The 23,298-nt window shown below is 41.3% G+C and overlaps 1 protein-coding gene across 1 annotated transcript in view; it reads left to right on the top strand.

Annotated features, from left to right (window-relative positions):
- The first annotated feature begins 1,134 nt into the window (after positions 1-1,134).
- Positions 1,135-23,298, top strand: part of SSPN (sarcospan) — a 35,095-nt gene continuing 12,931 nt past the window's right edge. Inside the window, exon 1 of the mRNA XM_070410529.1 lies at positions 1,135-1,425. Within this exon, the coding sequence (XP_070266630.1) occupies positions 1,147-1,425 (279 nt within the window). The 5' untranslated portion in view covers positions 1,135-1,146. The remainder of the gene's footprint in view (positions 1,426-23,298) is intronic.

The following is a 23,298-nucleotide window of genomic DNA, read 5'->3' as shown; positions in this document are numbered from 1 at the left end:
ACAATTAGGGTATAATTCTGAGGAAACAGAGCAGAGTTAGACTTTAAATGTGCTGAGATAGAACAATCTAGGAGTATCTATTCTAGTATCTTGGCAACATCATTTATTTTTTTAATACAGCTTTCTGATTGTTCACATGACCATACCAATGTGATATATAAATACTCCAAAGTGAAGGGATCATTTCTTAGTGGTTTCACTGAAATCCTAAGTGCTACTGAGAAGTATGTGGGAATAAGAAGAATCAGTTTTATTGATTAGTTCTATGACTTTAGGCAGGGGCCACATTCTGTCTTGAACATCCTTAATATTGTCGCACACTGTAGGTGCTTTTAGAATTTCTTAAATGTAGACTGAGACAAATGCGGGAGTCCTAGGTGCATAATAACCTCCCCCTAGGCACGGTTGTGGAAATTAGTGAAGACTGGCTGGGGACTCCACATAAACAGTTAAAAGGGCTTTAAAAAAAGAAATACATGTGAGAGAGTTCACAATGAGCCCAGCATCTCTATAAACAGTTATTTCAAAAGCAAATACCTCAATGGGAGAAACGCCTTTGTCAGTTGGATTGCAGAACTTAAAAAAGAAAAAGAGCCCATGCCTTTGTTGGGAAAGAAACAGTTTAGCTCCTGGAAACGATTTCACAGCTTGGAGCCCAGCGATGCCTATTTTAGATTAAATTGTCTATTAATTAAACTGAAATGATTTAAACATTCGTCACCTTGCATTGCACCTCTCAGAAAACAAACAACAACAACAAAAAAAAACCCTTGGGGTTTGGAATGATGACAACAGACATTCTCCCCCAGCCCCTGCCCCCCCCCCCCCCCCCCCCCCCCCCCCAAGCAGCCCGCCTGTTTAAAGGATTGAAGAGGCCGAGGCACGGCTCCCACGGGCTTTGGGCGAACCCTGCCCGCGGGCCCAGCCGGCGCTGCGTCCCAGCGCGTTGGCAGTTGGCGACCCCCCTCGACTCCCCCCTGTGCTGCGGACTCCCTGTGGCCTTTGGAGGCCCGGCCAGTCGGCTCCAAATGTTTTCCATATTTGTTCAGCCTCCGTAATCCGAATACCAGGGCAGGCTCAGCCCGCCCAGCGCCGCTCGGGGCCCAGTGCGCGCCGCACACGCACGGTCCCACCCACGCCGCCGCCATGGGCAAGGACCGGCAGCCCCGCGGCCAGCGCAGGCAGGGGGGGCCGCCGGCCAGGGACGCCACCGGGCCCGACGACATGGGGCCGAAGAAGGGCACGAGGGCCCCCAAGCAGTGCGGGCAGGAGGAGGCCCGGACGTGCTGCGGCTGCCGGTTCCCGCTGCTGCTCGCCCTGCTGCAGCTGGCCCTGGGCATCGCCGTGACCGTGGTGGGCTTCCTCATGGCGAGCATCAGCCCCTCCCTGCTAGTCAGAGACACTCCATTTTGGGCTGGGATCCTTGTAAGCATCAAGTCTGTTTTGCCTAAGCGCGTTTGCCGAGCAGGAATGCAGAGCCGCATGGTCGAGTCACCACTAACCCAGCTGCATGCGCCCCTCCCCAGCTCCACGCCGCTAACTCGCCCTCTGCGCGGTGCCGGCTGCCTGCCGCGCTGGGTTTGCCGGGGCCAGGCTGGGCGGCCCGAGGACTTGCGCCCGCTCTCCTGCTTGTTGCTCCAAACGCCTCCAACCGGCCTGACTCTAAACGCGCTCTGGACCTGGGGAGGCCACAGGCTGTTTATTTTGATCCAATTGAACAGTTTTCCCCCCCGTAACAACAGCAGATCCACTTTGGCTTTTTCCTTATCCTCGTCCCTGGGCCCCACCCCTATCCCTAAATAAGTAACAAACAGAGAAGTAGTTCATCTTAGTAAAAAAAAAGTAGGTTTGGAAAAATTCTGCCCTTGGAGTTGTCCTATTGGTTCGCATTAATTTTATTCTTCACAGTTGAGGTTCCATTAGTACATCTTTACAAAATAGCGGTCTAAAGCAGGAAACGCGAATACAGCGAGCACAGCCTTAATCTGCTGGAGTCTCCAGTGGGATAAATCCAGGGCTCTGGCCCTGGCCGAGGTTTATTTGGGACTCTGCTAATGGATGTACTGTTCTGGGCAGAACACTGCTCAGCTGTTGTGAGTGTGGAGACGCACCGCATACTTGGCTTAATTAAATGGCTTCTTTGATGTGAAATGGGTGCCATGTATTGAGCACCTACTGTGTGCCTGTCCTGCTAGAGGCCTTACATATATATTTTTTTTCTAATTCCCACATCATTCTTAATCAAAGACTTCTTATTTCATTTCTCAAGTGAGAGAACCGAGGGTCATGAGTTGCCAAAGTTGCCACATCAGCCAAGTTGATTCCCTTCTGCACCAGACTACACGTGCACTTTTCTCATTGAGCCACACTGCCACCACATTTGGTTTGTAATTTATATATATATATATATATATATATATATAGTCTGATTTATTTTTTAAAACCTCTTACAGAATAAGGGTCCGGAATTAAGAGAAATGTCCTAAGGTGATTAACATGGCATTTTTGTATAGAACACAGTTTTAATACTATGCTATATTATGGTGCCTTGTGGTTTACCGAAATCCCATTGATCCATGAAACAACACTTTGAGGTGGGAACTGTGTTTCCTCTTTGGACAGGAGGAAACAGATTGAGAGAAGTTAAGTGACATTCTCAGGATCCAGAGATGAAGAGTGGCAGAGTCAGGCAAGACTGGAATCACACTTCTGGCTCCTCGTCTCATATTGCATCATTACTGCTATTACTGACCACGGGAGCTATAACTCATAGAGCAATCCTCAAAATAATTTTGTATCAGGGCAGATGTTAAAAACAACTGATAAATATGCATCAAGGTAGGGCTTTCCTAATTAAGATTATTTGAACTCACAAATTCTGGCAGAGCAATTTAAAACTTTTAATTTGTGTACTAAGAATCCCCACGAAATTACCATGATTGGAGTTTTCTAAATAAGTGATTTTAAAAATAGCTTTTCACTAAGATATACTGGGTATTTTAGTCACCCCAATGACTGTCAAGTTACGAGAGGACTTTAATGCTAGGCAAATTAAAAGAAAAAAGGAATGAAACTCCTTCATCAGTGGTTTTGAATATCATCTGTGAATGTGTTTTCTATCCTTTCTTTATTTCAACTTTGAAAAGCCCAGTACCAGAAAAGCAAATTAGATGGGAAGAAATTTTGTTTTGATGTTTAAGGCATGACCATACAAATCATGCAACTCTGAAATTTCAGGAGCTCCTGTTTGGAGTATCCCATGGATACTCCCTGGGTGTGGTACAAAGAGTATTATCTATAGCCAGGTCTCTCTTCTTTCCAGTTTTCTAGTTTATAATGTGGGATCTACTTGAAGTTTTTTTTTTTTTTTGTAGTGATATCTGTCCCGGTCTTTATAACCTTAAGCTTTCTTTAGAAAACCTAGAGTGTATTTGTAGAGCAGAGCAGCTCGTGGAGATGCCCTGAGACAGATGAGGAGTGCCTCCGAGGAGCCAGGCAAGGACAAACTCTCACCCCAGCTGGGCCAGCGCTGCAGGCAACATGACACTGCCTCCCACAAACACCGTGCTTGTCGTCCTCATCTCACTGTCTGTGCTTGTGCATGGGGCACTCTTCCAAGCTTTCAGGGGTGGGACAAGGCAGGATGGGGACGGGCAGACGCATAAACACTGCACCTGGTGTTGGCCCTCCCTCGGCCATTATTCACTGAGTAACTTGGAGTGAGTTAGTTAACCTCTCTGGGTTTCCATTTTGTCGTTGATGAAATCTATAGTAATCATAATTCCTACCTCTTAGGGTTGTCCTGAGGATTAAATAAATTAAGACATGTTCTAATACTTAGGACAGTGCTGGCTAATGGTGAGTATTCACTGAGTCAGCTCTTTTTATTAGCAACGAGTGAAACCATCATTGGTAGTGGCACTCTTCAAATTAGAAGTGGCTCTATTCTATCTCTGGTCTTGCAGAACTGTCATTTTGGACATGCTACATTTTTTCCAGACCAGTTTGAACCCCAAAGGAGATATCAATTTGGCTCTCCCTTTTTCTGTTCTCTACCAAGTTACTATTAGCAGTCTTAGTGGTATTACATTGGTCCAGTACTTTCTGAATCTCTCTGGAGGTTTATAAAAATTAACTTGGAGGAAAGACCCCCCCCCCCCCCCAGATCATTTTGCCTAGAAATATGGGGTGCTTCTGGCTCTGTTTAAGAGAACTGTTAGACCAAAGCAGGGCAGGTCAATCCCTGGGGCTAAGGCAAAGTCGAGCCCCCTTTCAGAATTTAGGCTGAATTCAAGCAGGGACCCCACACTGATGCACTCAACCATCAATAGCTTTGCATGCTTAATTCATGTTACTTGTTCATTTTTCAATGACCTGAGGATTTGGGCATTGCCATTCCCATAATTGAATCTTGGTATATGGACAAAGCCACTGAGGTGACTTCTTGTTGACCAATGTTTCAGATGACTTGATGAATATTCAGGAGCTTCCTGGTTATAGATTAAAGAAGCCTTTGGTGATCTATGACCAGAGAGTCACGTCCAGTGAAACTTTAGGAAAACAAATAGGCTGTTTCTTGCCTATCCACAAATGTGACTTCCTCATATCAGAGAAATGACTGAAGTATTTTTACTTCAGTTACAGAAGGTTGCTGTAAAGGAAAAAAATAGAATGGAGCCACTATGGAGACCAAAGTAGCTTGTCAACGTGCCATTCTTCTCTCAGATTTCCTTATAAAGGCTTCAGGATTGTAAGTCATACCACTATGACAATACAAAGGGAGACAGGGTCTTTGAGGATGAACTTGGCTAGAGGCAGGGGATCCTAAGTAGTAGACATTTACTCTGCTTTTTATTCTATCAGTGCTTGAGTAGCTGGGTCAAATAGGCATTTAGGGTTGCTCATCATTCCAGAATTCTTACTGATGAAAAGTGAGTATGGATTGAAGGAATCTGAGAACTTTGGGCCATTAATTACTTCTTACTCAAATGAATACAATTTTGGAGTAGGTGAAGCATAACATGTTTGAACATTGGCTTACTTTTCTTCATTCAGTAACATTTGTTGGGGGTGTCCACTGTGCTAGGTATTGGTTGAAAAATAATGAATTATCTACCAGGAGGAGATCTCCAGAGATCCGGATGGACCTGTGCCTTTACCATATCGGACAGTAATGAATACTTCTGATTACAAAACTTAACCCACACAAACATTTTTAAAGCCCATTTACCTTTCAAAGCATTTCACTTACAGTGATTTATTTGTTTTGGCACCTCTACTCTGAAGTCAATTTAAGAGCAGACTCTTGTCTCTCATCCCCAATGGGGATGCCTAGTATTTGTTAGTCTCTTTGGCCCTTACAGGTAATATTCTCATGAAAAATAGGGGTTTCCTTGCCCTATTGTAGTTTTTAGCTTTCCTCATTCTTTCTCTATTGCTCCCATACCCCACCCAACTGGAATAAAAATCCTGATATATATATTTTCACATCAGAAAGTTTAAGGAGAGGGCTTAAAAGGAAGGGAAAAATATTTCCTTTCCTTAATATCATTCATAAAACTCACTGTATGAATCTGTCATGATTAAGAGTCTTGTCAAGAATCTGACATACTCTAAGGAGTTCAAAATGCAGATTTATTCAATTTTAAAAATCTATTTTTAATTTGACTTAATGGAAGGGAAAATTGAGTGGTTATTTATTTTAGAATAGAATATACCCTGAAATTCACAATTAGGTATATGATATATAGCAAGTAATTGTTATTACCCATAATTTATAAGTAGAGAAACTAAGACATGATGATTTAGCTAAATGATTTGATCACAGTTATGAAAAGAAACTGGAAGTGAAGAAAGCTTGGCATTGGGTTATGGACAGATCCTAAAGCAAGTCAGGAACTAAAAATGGTATCAATTTTCTATATAGGTGTATTGACATTTGAGCAATTTAATCGGGAATTATATTTTAGAAATATATTGCATAATAATGCATTACTTTTTATATTGGGACTTTAATATGCTTCCAAAAATCTAATGTTGCATATATGATACCTCTGGGAAATAATTTTATCATAGCAACTGTCACAGGATTATTGGGAGCTGAGAGGTGATAATCACATGGCCTAACTTAATTTATTATAATAAGTAATGGTAGGAAAATTATCTTATATGTGAAGGCCTCCTACTAAGTATAAATAAAATATAATTGGATTAATGGGGCAAACAATTAAATGTAAAATGTACGTGAAAATAAAAGGGAATATTAATAAATTTAATCACATGTTGCCTGAAAGAATTTTAGGAACACAGAATAAAGAATAAGGCAGGTTAAGAGTGAACAAAATCATTTAAAACTCAGAATATTAGGAGAAATGTATTTTCCCCTTTCAGCTAGCCTCATACTAAGCCAGATACACAAAGGCCATGAGGGAGAGTGCTTAGATAAGGAGACAGTGATCCCTGAATCTTCTTTCTCATTTTAAGATAAGGAGGAGAAGGGAGAGGGCCTGATATTTTCCATCCAGTAGTGTGACTATGTTCAACTCAAAAAGTCAATCTCTGGATACTTTTGAGATGTCAATCATCATTTGGTTTTATTTATTTTTTTTATCATAGAAATACTAGTATATAGAATTTGAGGGTAAGCCAATCAAAATAGAGAAATTTATTCTCTAAATATATTATATGTCCATGGAGATATTATGTATCTCCGGACACATAATGGGTATCTGAAAAGTGTGGAATGGAACTCTATTTGTTTATTCTATACTTGCCATTATCAGAGTTTCTGTTTGAACTTATGAAAAAAATTTTAAACTATGGTTGCAGACAAATTTAAGCTTATTGGTAGCATTTAAAAGAATGCTGAGGTAGTAAAAGAAATCTCGTGGGGTCCTGGGTTCCAGAAGTATTCAGAACACATTAGATTAGTATTGTAGAGACGTTTATTTCATGACATAAAATGCCTGTAGGATTAAAAAAAAAGGAGGAAAAAGAGATTGTTGGATTTATTTTACATTCCCCTAATTAGAATAAATTAGGGCAAATTAGGATGTATATAACTGAATGCTGGGTGTCTTCCTTCAACAAAGAAAGCAATGGCATAGGTTTTTCCAATATTTGGTCTAACAGTTTCTTAGATTGCCAATATAATGTCTGCTTTAAATTTCTTCTGAGGAAATGGATGTTTTCTGACTGTTTCTTGCCTTTAGCCTTGTCTGTGACATTTCTCTGAAGGGTGTTCTTTAACTGGGTCTCTGCCTGTGTTGTACACTGAAGGGTTAGCATCAGCATTAAAGGTTATACACAAGGGTATGTGAAGAGTTCAGTTGCATATTTCCATGTTGCTGTAGGACAGTTATGGAATCTCATCATTAAACTTTAATCAGATATCATTTCACTGCAAAATACAGTTCATTTTTTAGGGCCCAGATCCTGGCAAACTAGAGAAATGCTGATTAAAAGAGCCCATCAAAATCTATAGCTGGATGGCCCTCATGTTGTATTTTAACTCTGTAGTTTTTGCTTCTTGTGAATATTCAAGTCCAGGTTTATTACAGCGAGTTCTTAAGCTGAAGAGGAACATCTTTTTTTTTTTTTTTTAAAAAAAGAAGAATGTTGGCAATAGTATTTAAATCATAAACCATACATAAGCCTTTTTCAGAAGAATCTCTTTTAAACGGTTTGGATGCTGCCTCAGATCTCAGTATATTGATATAAAACTTGGCAGGAGTAACTGTCAGATGCCTGAGCGAGGCAGCACACTCGATCACCCTGGTTAATTTTAAAAATCATATGTGTATGCCTACACATGTGGCAACAAGCAGAATACATTTTCCGTTCTTTCCTGGTCTGCTCCAGCAGCGGCAGGTTCTGGCCAGGGTCCCCTTCCTGGCTCGCAGGAGGCTGCTTTCTCACTGTGCGCTCACATGCCTGTCCTCGGCGCATGCGCGTGGAGAAAGGGAGTTCTCTGTTTCTCTCTTCTTCCTATAAGGCCACCAGTCCTGTAGGATCAGGATCCAATCCTTATGACCTCATTTAACTTAATTACCTCTTTTTTTAATGGTTATATATTGAACATCATTTTTTCTTTATTTTTCCATTACCATTTATCCCTCCTATACCTGCCTCTACCCTTCTCCCCTCCACAATCACCACACTGTTGTTCATGTCCATGAGTTCTTTCTCTTTTTTATTCTTTTTTGCTGAATTCCCCCCCCCCCCCCCCCAACCAGCTCCCACCTCCTTGAGCTGTCAGCCTGCTCTCTCTATATGAACCTTAATTTCCTTTTAAAAGCCCATCTCCAAATTCAGTCACTTTGGGCATTAGGGCTTAAACATATGCAACTGAGTGGGGGGGTGGGGGGGGGGCGGGCACAATTCAGTCCATAGCACTTTCAGTGAGGGATATAAGTGCATACTTTGGTCATTCTTAAGCTTGTCTGTCCGCTTATTCACAAAGGCTCTGTGGTTTTCATGGAACAGCTAGAAGTCTGAATGTTTCTGATGAGAATTCTGAACCAGTAACCTGACACGTGACGGTGCATCGAGGTGGTGTGGCTCTGTGCTCACATGCAACATATGGAGGCGGTTGTTTTAACTGTGTTTAGCGATTTTGTCTTTTGTCAAATTTCTGTAAAAGTAGAACACAGTCGCTAGCGAGTAGTTCTGAGGGTCGTGTAGGCAGTTCTTTGCTGCATTCGCTCTCTAAGGCTGAGGAGCCTCCCTTTAGTGCTGGGAGAGGACTTGTCCGGTTCTAGCTGGTGATGCCTTGGCTTCTGGGGAAGGAAATGAGGGGGTTGCTCGTGGTGCTGTGAGGATGCTCAGATGGCAGCAGTTAGAGGAGCCCTCTGTCCTCTGAGGGGTGGTGATCTCATGCGCGGTGTTTTCAGAGCTCAAGGAAAGCCTCTCAGGCCTTCTTTGCAATATGCAGCCACTGCTTTCATTTTTCATGATGATTCTGAAAATGAGAGTCATACTCTTGGTTTTGTGGAAAGGGCCAGAATGACACCCCCCCCTCCCCCCCGGGTGTTCCCACCTTGGGCCTCTTGATGAAACATCCTCTTATAGGAAGGAGCCTGCCTCTCCCTGGTAGCCCTTCCCTTGGGCAGGCCTTCAAGGGCTGCTGGTAGATCCTGTTTGTCCTGCTTGCAAATTCCCACTGGCCTTTGCTTTACTCTGTCAAGTGCTGCACACACCCCAGCCATCCCAGAGGGAAAGGCAAGATAAGACTGATGAGAGCTGTCCAGTGTGCCTCGTTCCACAACTGGCCCAATCCCAGTTCCAAAATGAGTGGCAAATGAAGGCACAGCCGGCGTTCCAGAGGCACCCAGTACTACCTCCGGTTTGATTTTTGAGCATATTGAAGGTCGATACTCTTGATCTAATGTTGCTAGAACCGTGTGCCCTGCCTAGCACAGTCCTGAATGTACTTGAGTGCTGTGTGTCCCGGGCGCCGGCTAAAGGCCAGCGAGTGAGTGGGCTTTAAAAAGCACAGGGTTTGTCCACTAATAAGCCTTCTCAGATTCTGCCAAAGAAGTGCTACTGGGGCCTGCGTCTGTCAGTGCAGAAATAAGCAACTCCCCGGCTCTGGCGGGGTGGGGGTGGGGGGGGTGTCGAAGGGCTGGGAGAGGCTGCAAGGAAGCTGGAGGATGCTGTTTCAGGGGCATCCCACTCAACTGTTGCTTTGAAAGTGTTGGATTCAGCAATTCATTGTAATGAGCCATGCAACCTCCCCCCTGTAAGATAGGGTATTATCAAGGCTTTTCTCAGGTGGAAGATAGTGACAGGTGACAAGAGAAGAGGGGGAATTGCGAATGTGTTAACCAGACCCCGACTAGGGAGAGAATTTTAGCTTTATTACTGGTGGGTGGGGGCGGGGGGGAGGGGGTAGGAGAGACAAAACGAAACACTTTCCAGCTCCTTCTAAAGCAGTGGTTCTCAACCTTGGCTGCACATTAGAATCACCTGGGAATCTTTTTAAAATCCTGATTTCTGGGCCCCATCCTCTGGAAATTCTGTTTCTTTGTTATGGGGTGGGGCCACAACATTAGCAACAAAGAAACAGGATTTCCGGAGGATGAGGCCCAGAAATCAGGATTTTAAAAAGATTCCCAGGTGATTCTAATGTGCAGCAAAGATTGAGAACCACTGATCTAAAGTATCAGGTGCGGCACACAGATCAGGCTATTAGGCACGGGCTGAGCTCGGCCTCGCATTCAGCTGCGCCAGGAAAGCTATGAAGAAGGCCCTTTCCAGGATAAGGGAAACAGATTCCAGTCGGAATCAGTTCTGTTGGAGGGTGGAGGGTGCGTGCAATTAGGGAGAACACGGGATGACTCTCCCTTGGAGCAGCCAAGGCCAGGAGAGGGTAAACTAGGGCTCATAAGGGGAACACGTTATAATCAATCTAAGGTCATCTCCCCGCGACTGCACTCAGCTTCCAGACAGAAGTGCGTTTACACGTTACTTGTTCAATAGGGCATTTCTCTCGTGCTTTCAGCTGGTGAGATTCCAAACCAGACGGATCCAGCGCACGCTGGTTGGCTCCATCTCATAATCTTTCCATGAACAAGTCGTGTGGGGCTCCTGTTCAAGGGCTTCCATCGAAGAGCTTTGAGACCAAATGTAATTTTTGAAATGAGCATAGGGTGACCGTAACTATTGTGTTACAGAACCCTCGATAAATAATTCTCACTCAGTCACCGAAGCCAGTGCGTCACAAATTTTTCCACCTCGAGACCTCCCTGAAGCCTCGCTCCTCACACACACATCACAAAAAGCTCACAAAAAGCTCAGTGTCTCGCTAACCCACGTTGCCATGGGAGGGAAGAGGAGAAATGTTGGAGAGGATGCAGGCTGCTTGGGGACACTGACCTCGTCATGCTGAAAAGAACAAAAACACTTTTCAAAGGAGAAATAATATCATATATTCCTTAATGTGCTGTTATATTCTGGTTTCTGTGTGTGTGTGTGTGTGTGTGTGTGTGTGTGTTTTAAAGTGCTCTCAATTAGAAAGCCACTTGATAATATTTTTTGAAGGTTGAACTGGATGGTTCTGTCATTCATACTCCTGCTACAGTGTTATATAAGTGAATTTATATTGATTTACTGTATCACTGCTGTATACTGTGCTATTTCCTACGTTTTTATTTATTGTACTATTTCAGATAGATGAACCAGGCATATTAATGTAGAATTATCTCTGCAGTCATTTCTAAAGAGGGACCTAATTTGAGAACCTACTTAATTATGCCTGAGTAATAAAACACAGCTTATAACTATACTCCTAGAGTAGACAAACCCACATGTACATGATTCCTTTCCCTTCTGAGGACTTGAGAAACCCCACAGTAAAACAAATACACTATAGGTTGTTTTATTTTCCTCACAAATATGGAGCAATTATACCCCTCCTGTTGATTCATGAGCAATGTTGGAACACAATCTTCGTTTCTCTTACATTCTTTGAAAATGGATTATTTTGCAAAGTAGATATTTATAAAACTTATTGACGGTTAGCTTTTGATCAGTCATCACAAGGACGAGTTAGGTGGTTGATAAGAAGTAGAACAGAACCCTATGAAAGAAAGAAACTTTTCATATCTTAACCCGTGTCCCTTTGTCTTTCCATATGTCAATCCAGTGCTCTCAGGGGCTCCGTGTCTGGTAGAAGACACACACCTACAACTAACTACAATGCAGTTTAAAAAACCAAGTGCTGAAGTGGTGCCCTGAAGAGAGTATCGCAGTGGAGGGTGGAGTTAGTCCTACCTGGGCGGTTCAGAAAAGATAAGGGGAGGGCAGACTGAGATTGTCGGAGGGGCTCCAGCTTTGCAATAAAGCAAATGTAGGTAGACCTCTGGGTCTACTAGTTTGTAACTATTGTAAAATTTTTTTGGTTATACTTTTTATTTTCATTTTTGTGTGGATTTGAATAAGTCTGAGCAATTCTATGATTATTTTTTAATTAGGAAAATTTCTAAGTCTATAATAGCCTACGTAGAGAATAATAAAACAACCTCCTACTTACATGCAGATTTGTTAAGTTTTATAGGCTGTATTTATTAGTTCTATCATTTGAAATTCAGGTGACTTAAATTCTGAGAGAGAGAGAGAGAGAGAGAAAGAGAGAGAAGACGTGTGTACATGCTTCTATGCTGGCCTTCACTAACGAGTTACTTCTTCATGTGTCTTCTATAATTGGTTTGTGAATTCATTTTCCAAAAGGCTTAATATGTGATAATTTGGTGTGGCCTATTGGATAGTATAACCCTTCCAGACGGTTTGTCTTGCCAGGTGTCCCCCTGGTATCATGAGCCAAGAGCCACAGTTTTCCCTTAACCTACTTATTTCAGAAAATTTCAAGCATACATAAAAGTTGGTAAAATAATTTAATTAACCTCATCAACCAGCTTCAATAATTATTAACTTATAATCAATCTTGCTTCACTTGTATGTCCCTGTGGTCCATCCATATCCATATACTACACGCTGGATTATTTTGAAGTGAATCCCAAATGTAATATCATCTCATCCATAAATATTTCACTATGTAAGTCAAAAGATGAAGACTAAAAATAAAGTACCAATTACACCTAACAAGGATCAAATCAGAGTTCAAATATCTATGATTAATTCATGAATATTTCTTCATAGTGTGTCAAAATCAGGGTCTCAATAAGATCTACAAACTGCAATTGGTTCATATATTTCTTTTTTTTTTAATCAAAGATTTACCCCCTCTCTTTCCTTTCTGTCCTCTCTCTCCCTTCCCTCCCTCTCGCTTCCCTACAACTTATTTATTGAAAAAAGCCAGTGTTTTTCTCCCCAGGATTTCTGTCAAATTATTTTCTACTTTCTTACCTGAAGAGTTTTCAGGCCATTCAAGTAGTAGGAAACCCTCAAAATCTTCACCCCACCATCAGCTGAGACAGAACAATTTTTGTGATGCTGTTCAGTGCTAGTGGGTTAATTATTTTGTGGTCATGTAAGGGTGTAGCCTACCTTTATGCCATGGTCTTAGCTCCATCTCTTCACCTGTAGAAGCTCAGAACATTTAAAAGTGTTTTATAGGAAGAAGGGTTTCACATCAAAGTGAAATTATTCAGAAATAAAATTTCTTGATGCTTTAAAAAATCTTTGAATTAACTTGCACGTTTCTGAACCTTTCTGAGTCACTACTTTCTATAGAATGGGTAATATTATTTTTTATTTATTGCATTGTTTTAGGGAATGAATGATGTAATGTATACAAAGTGGCTGATGCATAAAAGGTAGCCTTTCTGGGCAGAGGAGGTCCTTGAGCAGGGTTTGGAGAAAGAATATTACTGGATTCAAAATGGTTGAAGGAGGAGTACATAATTAAAGGATGAAGTAATTAAAGGACATTTTAGGTCAAAGGCACAATTCGTGTCTTATGACTAGTAAGCTCAGTTTTCATTCAAAACCAACTTAATTACTTCACAATTCTGTTGTTTGTGCACTTTGTCTTTTGAGGATATAATTGCAGAAATTCCCAGCAGTTCCCATATAATATAAAACTTAACATGGATATACAAGTCTGTTCTATTCTTCAAATAAGACCAAACCAAAGGAATTCCACTTGAATCCGTGATAAGTCATACACTAGCATAGTTGTCAGAGTTCCTCCCAGTTTCCTGTGAGTTGATGAAACACTCAGTTGTGAGTTTCATTGATTTAAAATGATGAGCTATTTGCAATCATTGTTAAGCAAAGGTTTGGAATTTACAAATTGCAGCAACTTTGCGCTGGTCCATCTCTTGCAGATCTCTTTGGCTTTCCAGCCTCACTTTGGCAGGAACATCAAGGAAAGCACACTATATCCATAGGATTTGGGGGATTCACATGCCCTGCATCTGACTGCTGGTCACAAGTTCCAACTTCTCAGTTCCATCAGGATCGTTTTCTAGCTTTCTTTCCCCATCTTTCTATGCTTGTACAACAGATCTTGCTAAACTACACGGCAATGCAAAGTACAGTACAACACTGGTTAAGAAAATCAAAGATATATGTCATATGTAAAAGGATATAAACATCTATAACATTCATATATACATCAAAATTGCATATGTATATGTCAGATCAAAATACTTGAACAAATTTTACAGTGTTGCTGACGTGGACTATGTAATAAGTCCTATGATGGTTGCTTCTGTACTGTACATGTTCTGACCTTTTCTTGTCATTATTTCTGAAACGATACAATATAACAGCTATTTACATGGTATTTACATTGGCTTAGGAACTGCAAGTAATCTAGAGATGATTTAAAGCAAGCATGTCAAGCTCACAGCCCGCGGGCCACATGTGGCCCACAACGAATATTTTTGTGGCCCAGCCAATATAAAGGTGTAAGCAGTTATTTACAATTATGAAAGGAAATACGTCTCCCGTCAGATCCAGAATTACTGACATTCGCCTTGGGTCAGTTTTGAAAGTAATCACTGCAAATAAGATTTCCCCCGAAGTAGGAAAGATAGTAGCAGAGAAGAGATGCCAAGTGTCAGGAAGAAAAATTAATTTTATCATTGCTCTTGTTCTTTTTTTTTATACTACACTTTTTGAAATAAACCTACATTTCTATGAAAATTGAAGCTTTTGTTTTTTTGCGGCCCACATAAACTTAAACCTTCTTTATTTGGCCCATGTTAGCCTTTGAGTTTGACATGCTTGCTTTAAAGTGCACAGGAGGATGTGTGTAGATTATGTACAAAACTATGCTGTTTTATATAAGGGACTTGAGCATCTACAGATTTTGGTATCTGTGAGGATCCTGGAACCAGTACCCCACAGAGGAAATCTGTATATTTTTGGTTATGGGATATTTTTAAATCAGGATAAAATCTGCCACTTTGAATTAGAAAGGATGTGACTTACAAAGAATGTCAGCCTCATTCGTAAGTGCTCCTTAACTTCTTGGCCAACCAAGTAGAGCTTTTACCACAACAGAGCAGGCGAATGTGCTCTCATCGCTGGCAATTTCATGAGCAATCATGTCCTTAAGAATTGCCTCATTAAAAAAAAATGATTGCCTCATAAATTCTTAGAAATTTTACGTTTACCATTTATTTTCCAAGGAGATCTAGCTTTAGCAATGTTCTAAGTAAGAGTAGGCCTGCTTTTGTTTTTCAATTCAATTAATAGCACATAAATCATTTATTTTGAATCAGTTTGAATGTCTTTGCATACTCACAGGTGAAAAGTCCCGTGCATTTACAGTAATTCAGACATAAAATCTGTCAGGTATGTACTCCTAAGGCAAAAGGATAATTATAATAATAAAAGGGGAAAATGACTGAATGGAGATGGCTGACCAAGTGTTTTTCTCTTTAGACCCTGAAAATAAATAATTTTCTAGGACATAGTTTCACCTAGATCTCTATCAGCTTTAAAAAAATCTCTGAGGTGTCTTTGTAAAATAAATATTACAAATAGTTCTCTCCAACCGCCACAGAAAGATGTGGAAATGCACAGATGGGATGTATGTTAAACCCAACCTCTTCCTGGGCCGGGTGGAACTTCGTCCTTGCATGAAGACAACATTTCTGCACTAGAACTCCCTGTAGGCAATTTTCACTCTAAAGAAAAATAAGAGCAAAACAGTGAAGCTCTAGGCAAATGGAATATCTTCCTGATATATGTTAGGCCAAGTAAAACAATTCTAAGCAAAAGGTGCTAGCTATAGCTTTGTTTGTAGTGGAAAATAAGCGACTACTTTGAGCTTGGTTTAATAAAAACCAATAATAAACATTTTTTGGTAAATTATATTGTGTCCCGGGTTCTAATGCCTGTACATTAATATCTGTAATGTTTAGAGGCAGATGGTTAGTCTGCTCCCTCAGAGCGATGGTCGACTCTGCCATAGATTCATGAGTTTGAATCTTACATGGCTATTACTTTTGGAATTTCCCATTAATATCAGTGCACTAAGTTTGGCTGAAACAATTATGTTTTTTTTTTCAAATTTAAAAAAGTAATATTAATTTTGGATCTGTTATGGAGAGAAAATTTTTTAGCTGAACAGCATTTTTTTCAGAAATTAAATGCTTATCTTTGTAAAACCACAATAGTAACCAGAGAAATACATACAGTATGGCATGGTTACCAAGATTGGCATTTCCTGGGTAGTGGATAATAAAGAGGCTTGTAGCAGAAAGGAAAGAAGTTGTAAAATGCTAAGTGTTTGTAAACTGTGTATGTCAACACTATTGGAAAGATTTGAGTAAAGTGGGTTCTTGCTATGAAAGCAAAAGTAGCCCAAGTCACTAAATGAAAGCATTCATTTATCTGACAAATATGTATTGACTTCATGCGCGCTGGGTATTTGGTAAGCCCTTTCCATATGCTGTCTTATGTAATCCTCACAGCGATTTATTGTTATCATGCCACTGATGATGAAAGTGAGTCTCAGAGAGTTTAACTTGTCCAAAGCCAAAAGCTGAAAGTGGTGGAGGTGGGTTTTGAACTCAGGTCTGTCAGATCGAGAGCTAAGATATATTGCTTCAGTCTCTGTCTTTTGGGATGCGGCCCATTTTGCTGTAAAACTTTATATAGTTACTCTCTTTTGCCCCTTCTCCGGGGCAGGTATGTTATCTTTTATGGCACCGCTGAGATCATAGATAACTTATAGTGGATACGTGTTGTTAAAATAACAGAACCAGCAAGGCTCTCCTAAGAAACAATCATGAGTCCACCATCTTATTTTTTAAAATATATTTTTATTGATTTCAGAGAGGAAAGGAGAGGGACAGAGAGAAAGAAACATCAATGATGAGAGACTATCATTGATTGGCTGCTTCCTGCATGTCTCCTACTGAGGATTGAGCCAGCAACCTGGGCATGTGCTCTGACTGGAATCAAACCTGGGACCCTTCAGTCCACAGGCTGACACTTTATCCACTGAGCCAAACTGGCTAGGGCCGCCATATTTTTTTTAAGGTGTTGCTGGGCATTACTAATCCAATTCTTAAGAGAAATATATCACTTTAAAGACTTATTGTTTGTAGTTTCCTAATTACTATATATAATATTTATGGGGAAAAAGAAGCTACGATGATAAATGCCATGTTCTCCATAGCCCTTCTCAACAACTGACATACATAGACTTATATGTTTACTAGAGGCCCGATGCACAAAATTCATGCAGGAGTAGGCCTTCCTTCCCCTGGCTGCCAGAAGGCACCTGGGACCCGGGCTTCCCTCACAGCCCCAGCTTCGTCCAGAAGGTCGTCCAGAAGGACATCTGGTATAATTAGCATATTATGCTTTTATTATTATAGATGATCTGCCTCTCCACTTTAAAGCATTGGCCCTATGGAGGTAGTGATTTTTGTCTCTTCTGTTCACTGTAGTATCTCCAGAGCTGCAAAGAGTACCTGGCATGTTGTGGTAGGTACATAATGAATATTTGTTAAGTGAACAGAATGAGGTTATTTCTAAGATGTGATAGAAGCCTACATTTATATGTATCATTTATTTCAGCTGAAACTTCAGAGTAAGTTATAGTAGCACAGTTTGAGGTTATATGAGATGGAAAAAATAATGCCAACTATAATTCCAGGCACATTATTTATGATCCTTAAAACAAATTATAAGCTAAGCATTATTTTCTCCCTTTTATATATGAAGAGACTGGGTATCCAACACTGTGTCCACCTTCATGCAGCTTAGACACTTGTTTGGACCTCAAGGATTGTTCTTTCCACTCTGTCTCAGGAGTGGGCTTCAAGCCACTCAGCACAGGAGAGGAGCAGATGATGGAATGTTCTCCAAGCCTCTGCAGTTCTCACTTCACTCACAGTGCTGTCAGAATCCCACCAGGGAAGCAGCCAGGCCAATAGTTAGGTGGTAGGCTCTGTGCTTTGACAGGTACAGCTATCAGCTCTGTATTTGCTGTGAGATCTAAGAGCATAAAACCTTTCTGAGTTTTAGTTTCCTCACCTACAAAATGGGGTGAATAATAGCAACTACTTTATAGGATTTATGGGAAAGCCAAATGGGATACTTTGCAGAGTGCTTAGGTTCATTCCCGGCATATACAGCAGTCCCCCTTGTCTGTGGTTTCATTTGCCATGGTTCCAGTTACCCACGGGCAATGCCATTCTGAAAATATTCTGTGTAAAATCCCCCAAGTAAACAATTCGTACGTTTTAAATTGGGTGCTGTGCTGAAGAGAATGATGAAATCTCGTGCTGTTGTACTCCATTCTGCCTGGGACGTGAATCATCCCTTTGTCCAGCGTTTCCATGCTGCGGACACTCCCCACCCATTAGTCACTTAGGAGCTGTCTGGGTTATCAGATTGACTGTTGTGGTATTGCATTACTTGTGTGCAAGTGACCCTTATTTTACTTAATAATGGCCCCAAAACACAAGAGTAGTGATGCTGGCAGTTCAAATATGCCAAAGAGAAGCGATAATTCCTTTAAAGTGAAAACATGAAAGTTCTTAATAAGGGAAGAAAAAAATCATATGCTGAGGTTGCTGTGATCTACAGTAAGAACAAATCTTCTATCTGTGAAATTGTGAAGGAAAGAGAAATTCATGCTAGTTGGCTGAGAGAGAGAGGGAGAGAGAGAGAAGGGAGAGAGAGAGACCACATTCACAGAACTATTATTACAGTATATTGTTTAATTGTTCTATTGTATTATTAGTTATTATTGTTCATTTCTTACTGTGCCTAATTTACAAATTAAACTTTACAAAGTATGCATGTATAGGAAAAGACATGGTATATATAGGGCATGGTGCTATCCACAGTTTCAGGCATTCAGTGGGGGTCTTGGAAGGAATCCCCTATGGATACAAATTACAAACTATAATTTGTAATTACAAACCAATCTCACATGGCAACCAGATGCTTCTGTAAGAGAAGGGCCTCAGAGGAGGCAGAAATGTGGTGGAGGTGCAGAAGTGTGCTAGAAGATCTCTGATGAGTTTGTGAAAGCCGATTGTGCACATCTCTTCCTGACTCTGTGAGCAGTGACTTCAATTTGGTAGCTTGGAATCAGCCACAACACAGATATCAGCCCCTGCCCCTGCAGCTGCTGGTTAAACATTTCCCAGCATGCCACTGTAGAGGCGGTGCTGTTTTGGAGGTATGGCTTTGCTTTCACTCCGGTGGAGTGGGCCATGCCTGTCAGCTATAGCAGAGTGTCACATCACACACACCAACTGATGACGAGAGAGGCTTCCCAAACCAGCAACCAGACACATGGAGGCTACAGGCTCTGAAACGAGGTCATATTTAAGTAGCAATGAAGACACAGAGTTCCCCTCCATTTTAAGGACTCCCACAATGGCAAAGACTAAATTTCTTGATGGGGAAACTATTATTGTTACATCTTGTTATTATAATCAACTCTTCCGTAGGAAACTCCACTAGTCAGTGAATCACTCTAGACCCGTGGTCAGCAAACTGCGGTTCACGAGCCACATGCGGCTCTTTGGCCCCTTGAGTGTGGCTCTTCCTAAGCCTTAGGAGTACCCTAATTAAGTTAATAACAATGTACCTACCTATATAGTTTAAGTTTAAAAAATTTGGCTCTCAAAAGAAATTTCAATCGTTGTACTGTTGATATTTGGCTCTGTTGACTAATGAGTTTGCCGACCACTGCTCTAGACCCCTAACCATTCCGATAGACCTCACACCAGGTGTCAGCGTTTAAGAGACTGTTTTTTGCTTAGACTAGTGGTTCTCAGAGCATGGCCTCGTGACCAGCAGCATCAGCATTACCCAAGAATTTGTTAGAAATGCAAATTCTAGGTGCCCAGCCCAGACCTACTGGATCAGAAATCCTGGGGACAGGGCCAGTTTGTACCAGGCCCTTCAAGTGTTTCCCAATCAGGGGCCTAGAATTTGTCTTGCCATCAGGCAGTGGCAATGAGAATCCAGTAAAAAATGCTTAAGTTATGCTAAAATATTCTCTCCCAGCCTTCTGAAATCTTGATCCAATATGCATCCTTTAATAGATCCTCATGAAATGTTCTTTTGTACATTGTTTAAATCTCTAACACACTGTGTGCTAATCAGCAGTTCTCCTGAGTGAGCCTGCATTCAGTTGACAGCTTGCAATAGAGTTATGGTTTCTTGAAAATGATTTCTAATATTCTAGCTTAAATTTTATTGAACAGATGAAAATCCATAGGAATGCTCTTGAGAAATATCCAGAGGAACATTTACAGTTCCACTGTATCTCTGTTCATCAGTGGGCTGTGCAAACATGAGAAGAGAGTTCATCTTGTTAGTATATTGACTGAGTGAAAGCACTTTAAATACAAAAATGAAAAGTTCATTAACTTACAGAAATAGAGTCACATTTCAGGTACACGCATGGCAGGGAGGGGGGTGGTGAAGAAAAAAGGGAGAGAAACCTTCAAAGGCGTTTGACCAGGGAAGGTTGTATTCCCCAGATAGCCCTGTCAAGCAGCTCTGTCGACAATGAAAAGGAGAAAACAAATAAATTGGAGGTTGTGTGAATGTCACAAGACCAGAATATAAATACATAAGACACCGAGAGAAGTAAATACCACAAAATATCACATAGTGTTTTAGGGTGATACCTTCTAGCTTGGCCAAAATGAGAAAGAAAAAATAATATGTAGGTAAATCTCCATCACAGTGGTCCAGCATTCACCTTTTGCTCATAGTGCCAACCTTCAAAAAGACACCGCTGTATAACAAAAACAAAGACAAGATCCGGTGTGTGACAAGACTCAGGGCTCAGACATCTAGAGATGGGTTTAACATTCAGAGAACATTTCAGCCCTGTTAACTTTCTAACTCGCAAGAGAGAATGCAGTCTTCCCTCTGAGCAGACAAAGAATATCTTTAGACAGGAAGCAGAATTCAAGACTTAGTTCTTCTTTTCACCCTAAACAAATTGTAGAAACATGCATCCAAAAATGGGTTGAAAATGATGGTGATTGTCATTTTCTCTTTTCTATTAAAAAGCACTTCAAGCTTTTCTTAGCAACATAACTATCCATCTGGTCAGGAACTAAATCTCAGCAAGCTCTTAAAGGCCAGCGGCCCTTCCTTCAGCACTGGTTTTCCTGATGTCACCCAGTTCGTATATGGCTTTGCAATCAGTGACACCACCTGTCTGCCCCAGGCCTGGCCCAACAAATGCCTTCTTGAAAACCTTACATAACTGCCTTTTTCCTGTTCTACGGGCCTCACGCACCATATCGAATGGAAGCCCTGGCCCAGAATCCAGGAATGTTGTTCCAGATAGGGCTGGCGGGTCTCACTGCTCATTACCATGAGCTCCCCCTCCCCTGCCTGGGAAGCCAGAACACTCTGTCTCCCTGGTGTGCCCACGTCCTGCCAGCTCAGGAAACAAGACCCTTAGTGTGGCGCGAGAAATCTGGTTTCCTCCTTACGGCCATAAAGACTTCATTTTTAAGTATTTAATAAATAAAGAGGTGCCGAAACCGGTTTGGCTCAGTGGATAGAGCGTCGGCCTGCGGACTGAAAGGTCCCAGGTTCGATTCCGGTCAAGGGCACATACGTTGGTTGCGGGCACATCCCCAGTAGGAGATGTGCAGGAGGCAGCTGGTCGATGTTTCTCTCTCATCGATGTTTCTAACTCTCTATCCCTCTCCCTTCCTCTCTGTAAAAAAATCAATAAAATATTAAAAAAAAAAAAAAAAAAATAAATAAATAAATAAAGAGGTGATGTTTTATCATGCAAAGCTGTAGGTAAGAAAATGAAATACCACCTCCTATATCAGTGATGGCGAACCTATGACACACGTGTCAGAGGTGACATGCAAACTCATTTTTTTGGTTGATTTTTCTTCGTTAAATGAAATTTAAAAGGCGAAAGATTTATGCGGTCTGAAGAGAAACCAGAGCATGGTTAAATGAAATTTAAATATATAAAATATCAAAAATATAAATCTTTGTTTTACTATGGTTGCAAATATCAAAAAATTTCTATATGTGACACGGCACCAGAGTTAAGTTACGGTTTTTCAAAATGCTGACACGCCGAGCTCAAAAGGTTCTCCATCACTGTCCTATATCCTATTGAGCCCTATCAGAAGGCCAAGAAATTCTAGTATGTTGAATTAATCAGACTTTATAGCAAATATCATATACAAAGACCTAGAAGTGAAACTTTAAAAAATCCAAAAGGAGCCTTGGCTGGTGTGGCTCAGTTGGTTGAGCATCATCCCATGTACCTAAAGGTCAGCTGGTTCAATTCCTAGTCAGGGCACATGCCCAGGTTACAGGTGTGGGAGGCAACCTATCTATGTTTCTCTCTCAATCTATGTTTCTCTCCCTCTCCCTCTCTATCTCTAAAATTGATACATAACATATTTAAAAATAATAAAATAAAAATCCAAAAGGATGATCAGTTCCATAATATTTAGACATGTCATGATGTACAACCATGATTACAAGAAGTGTATTTGAGGTGCTTTCTGTGCAAAAGAGTTAAAGGTTCTCCATAACTGGGTAACTCCCTTGGCCCTTTCTGTTTTTACTGGACTCTCTCTGGATGGTGCAGCATTTCTGATGATTTCTGCTGCTTTCCGAATGCTGATGACTAACAAATGCTTGTCTCCAGCACACATGGGTCCACAGTTCTGGACTCATGTGGCTGAGCTTTGAGTGGGCATCATCATTTCCCACTCCCAGTCTGCTCCTCTGCTTGTATCTCACGACTTATTAAATTTCAACACCAGCCACGTGGCAGCTCAAGTCAGGTAGCCAGCACCCGCCTGACCCCTCCCTGTCCTTCAGCTCTCACATCTAGTCAGTCCTTAGAGCCTATGTATTCTGCTTCCTGCCTGTCACTCAAGCACACCCACTCTCTATTCCCATTGCTACCCGAGCTCAGTAACTCATCATTTCTCCAGAGATGAACAGCCTCTTAGCAGGTCTTCTTCTCCCAATCCATTCTTCTCAGCCAGAAGGACCATTTTAAAAGTCATTCGAGTTGATCATATCCTTTCTCTGCTTCAAATGAACTAACAGTCCTTTGTGTCCTACTTCCTGTCCATCTCTGTGAGCACATTTTTGCTGTCTCTTCTCTTATCCTCTGAACTGGAGCTGTCGGAGTCTTTGCATGTTTGTTCTGTGTTTCTCCATGCTTTTGCATCTGTAACTACTCCCTCTACTCTTCCTCACCTCCTTCTCCCAGCTAATTTCTTCTTATCCTTCAAAACGCATCTTCCTCCTGGGAGCTTCCCCAAGTTATCCTTGGGTTAATCACCCCTTTGGTATATCCCAGCAAACAGGGTCCTAGTACTCACACAGTATTGTGAC

This window comes from Myotis yumanensis, unplaced genomic scaffold (genome assembly GCF_028538775.1).
Source record: "Myotis yumanensis isolate MYYU_CA2020_CCGP unplaced genomic scaffold, mMyoYum1.0.hap1 SCAF_3, whole genome shotgun sequence".
NCBI classification, from domain to species: domain Eukaryota; kingdom Metazoa; phylum Chordata; class Mammalia; order Chiroptera; family Vespertilionidae; genus Myotis; species Myotis yumanensis.
The sequence above is the reverse complement of the archived record's forward strand: the minus strand, read 5'-3'. Positions and strand labels throughout refer to the sequence as shown.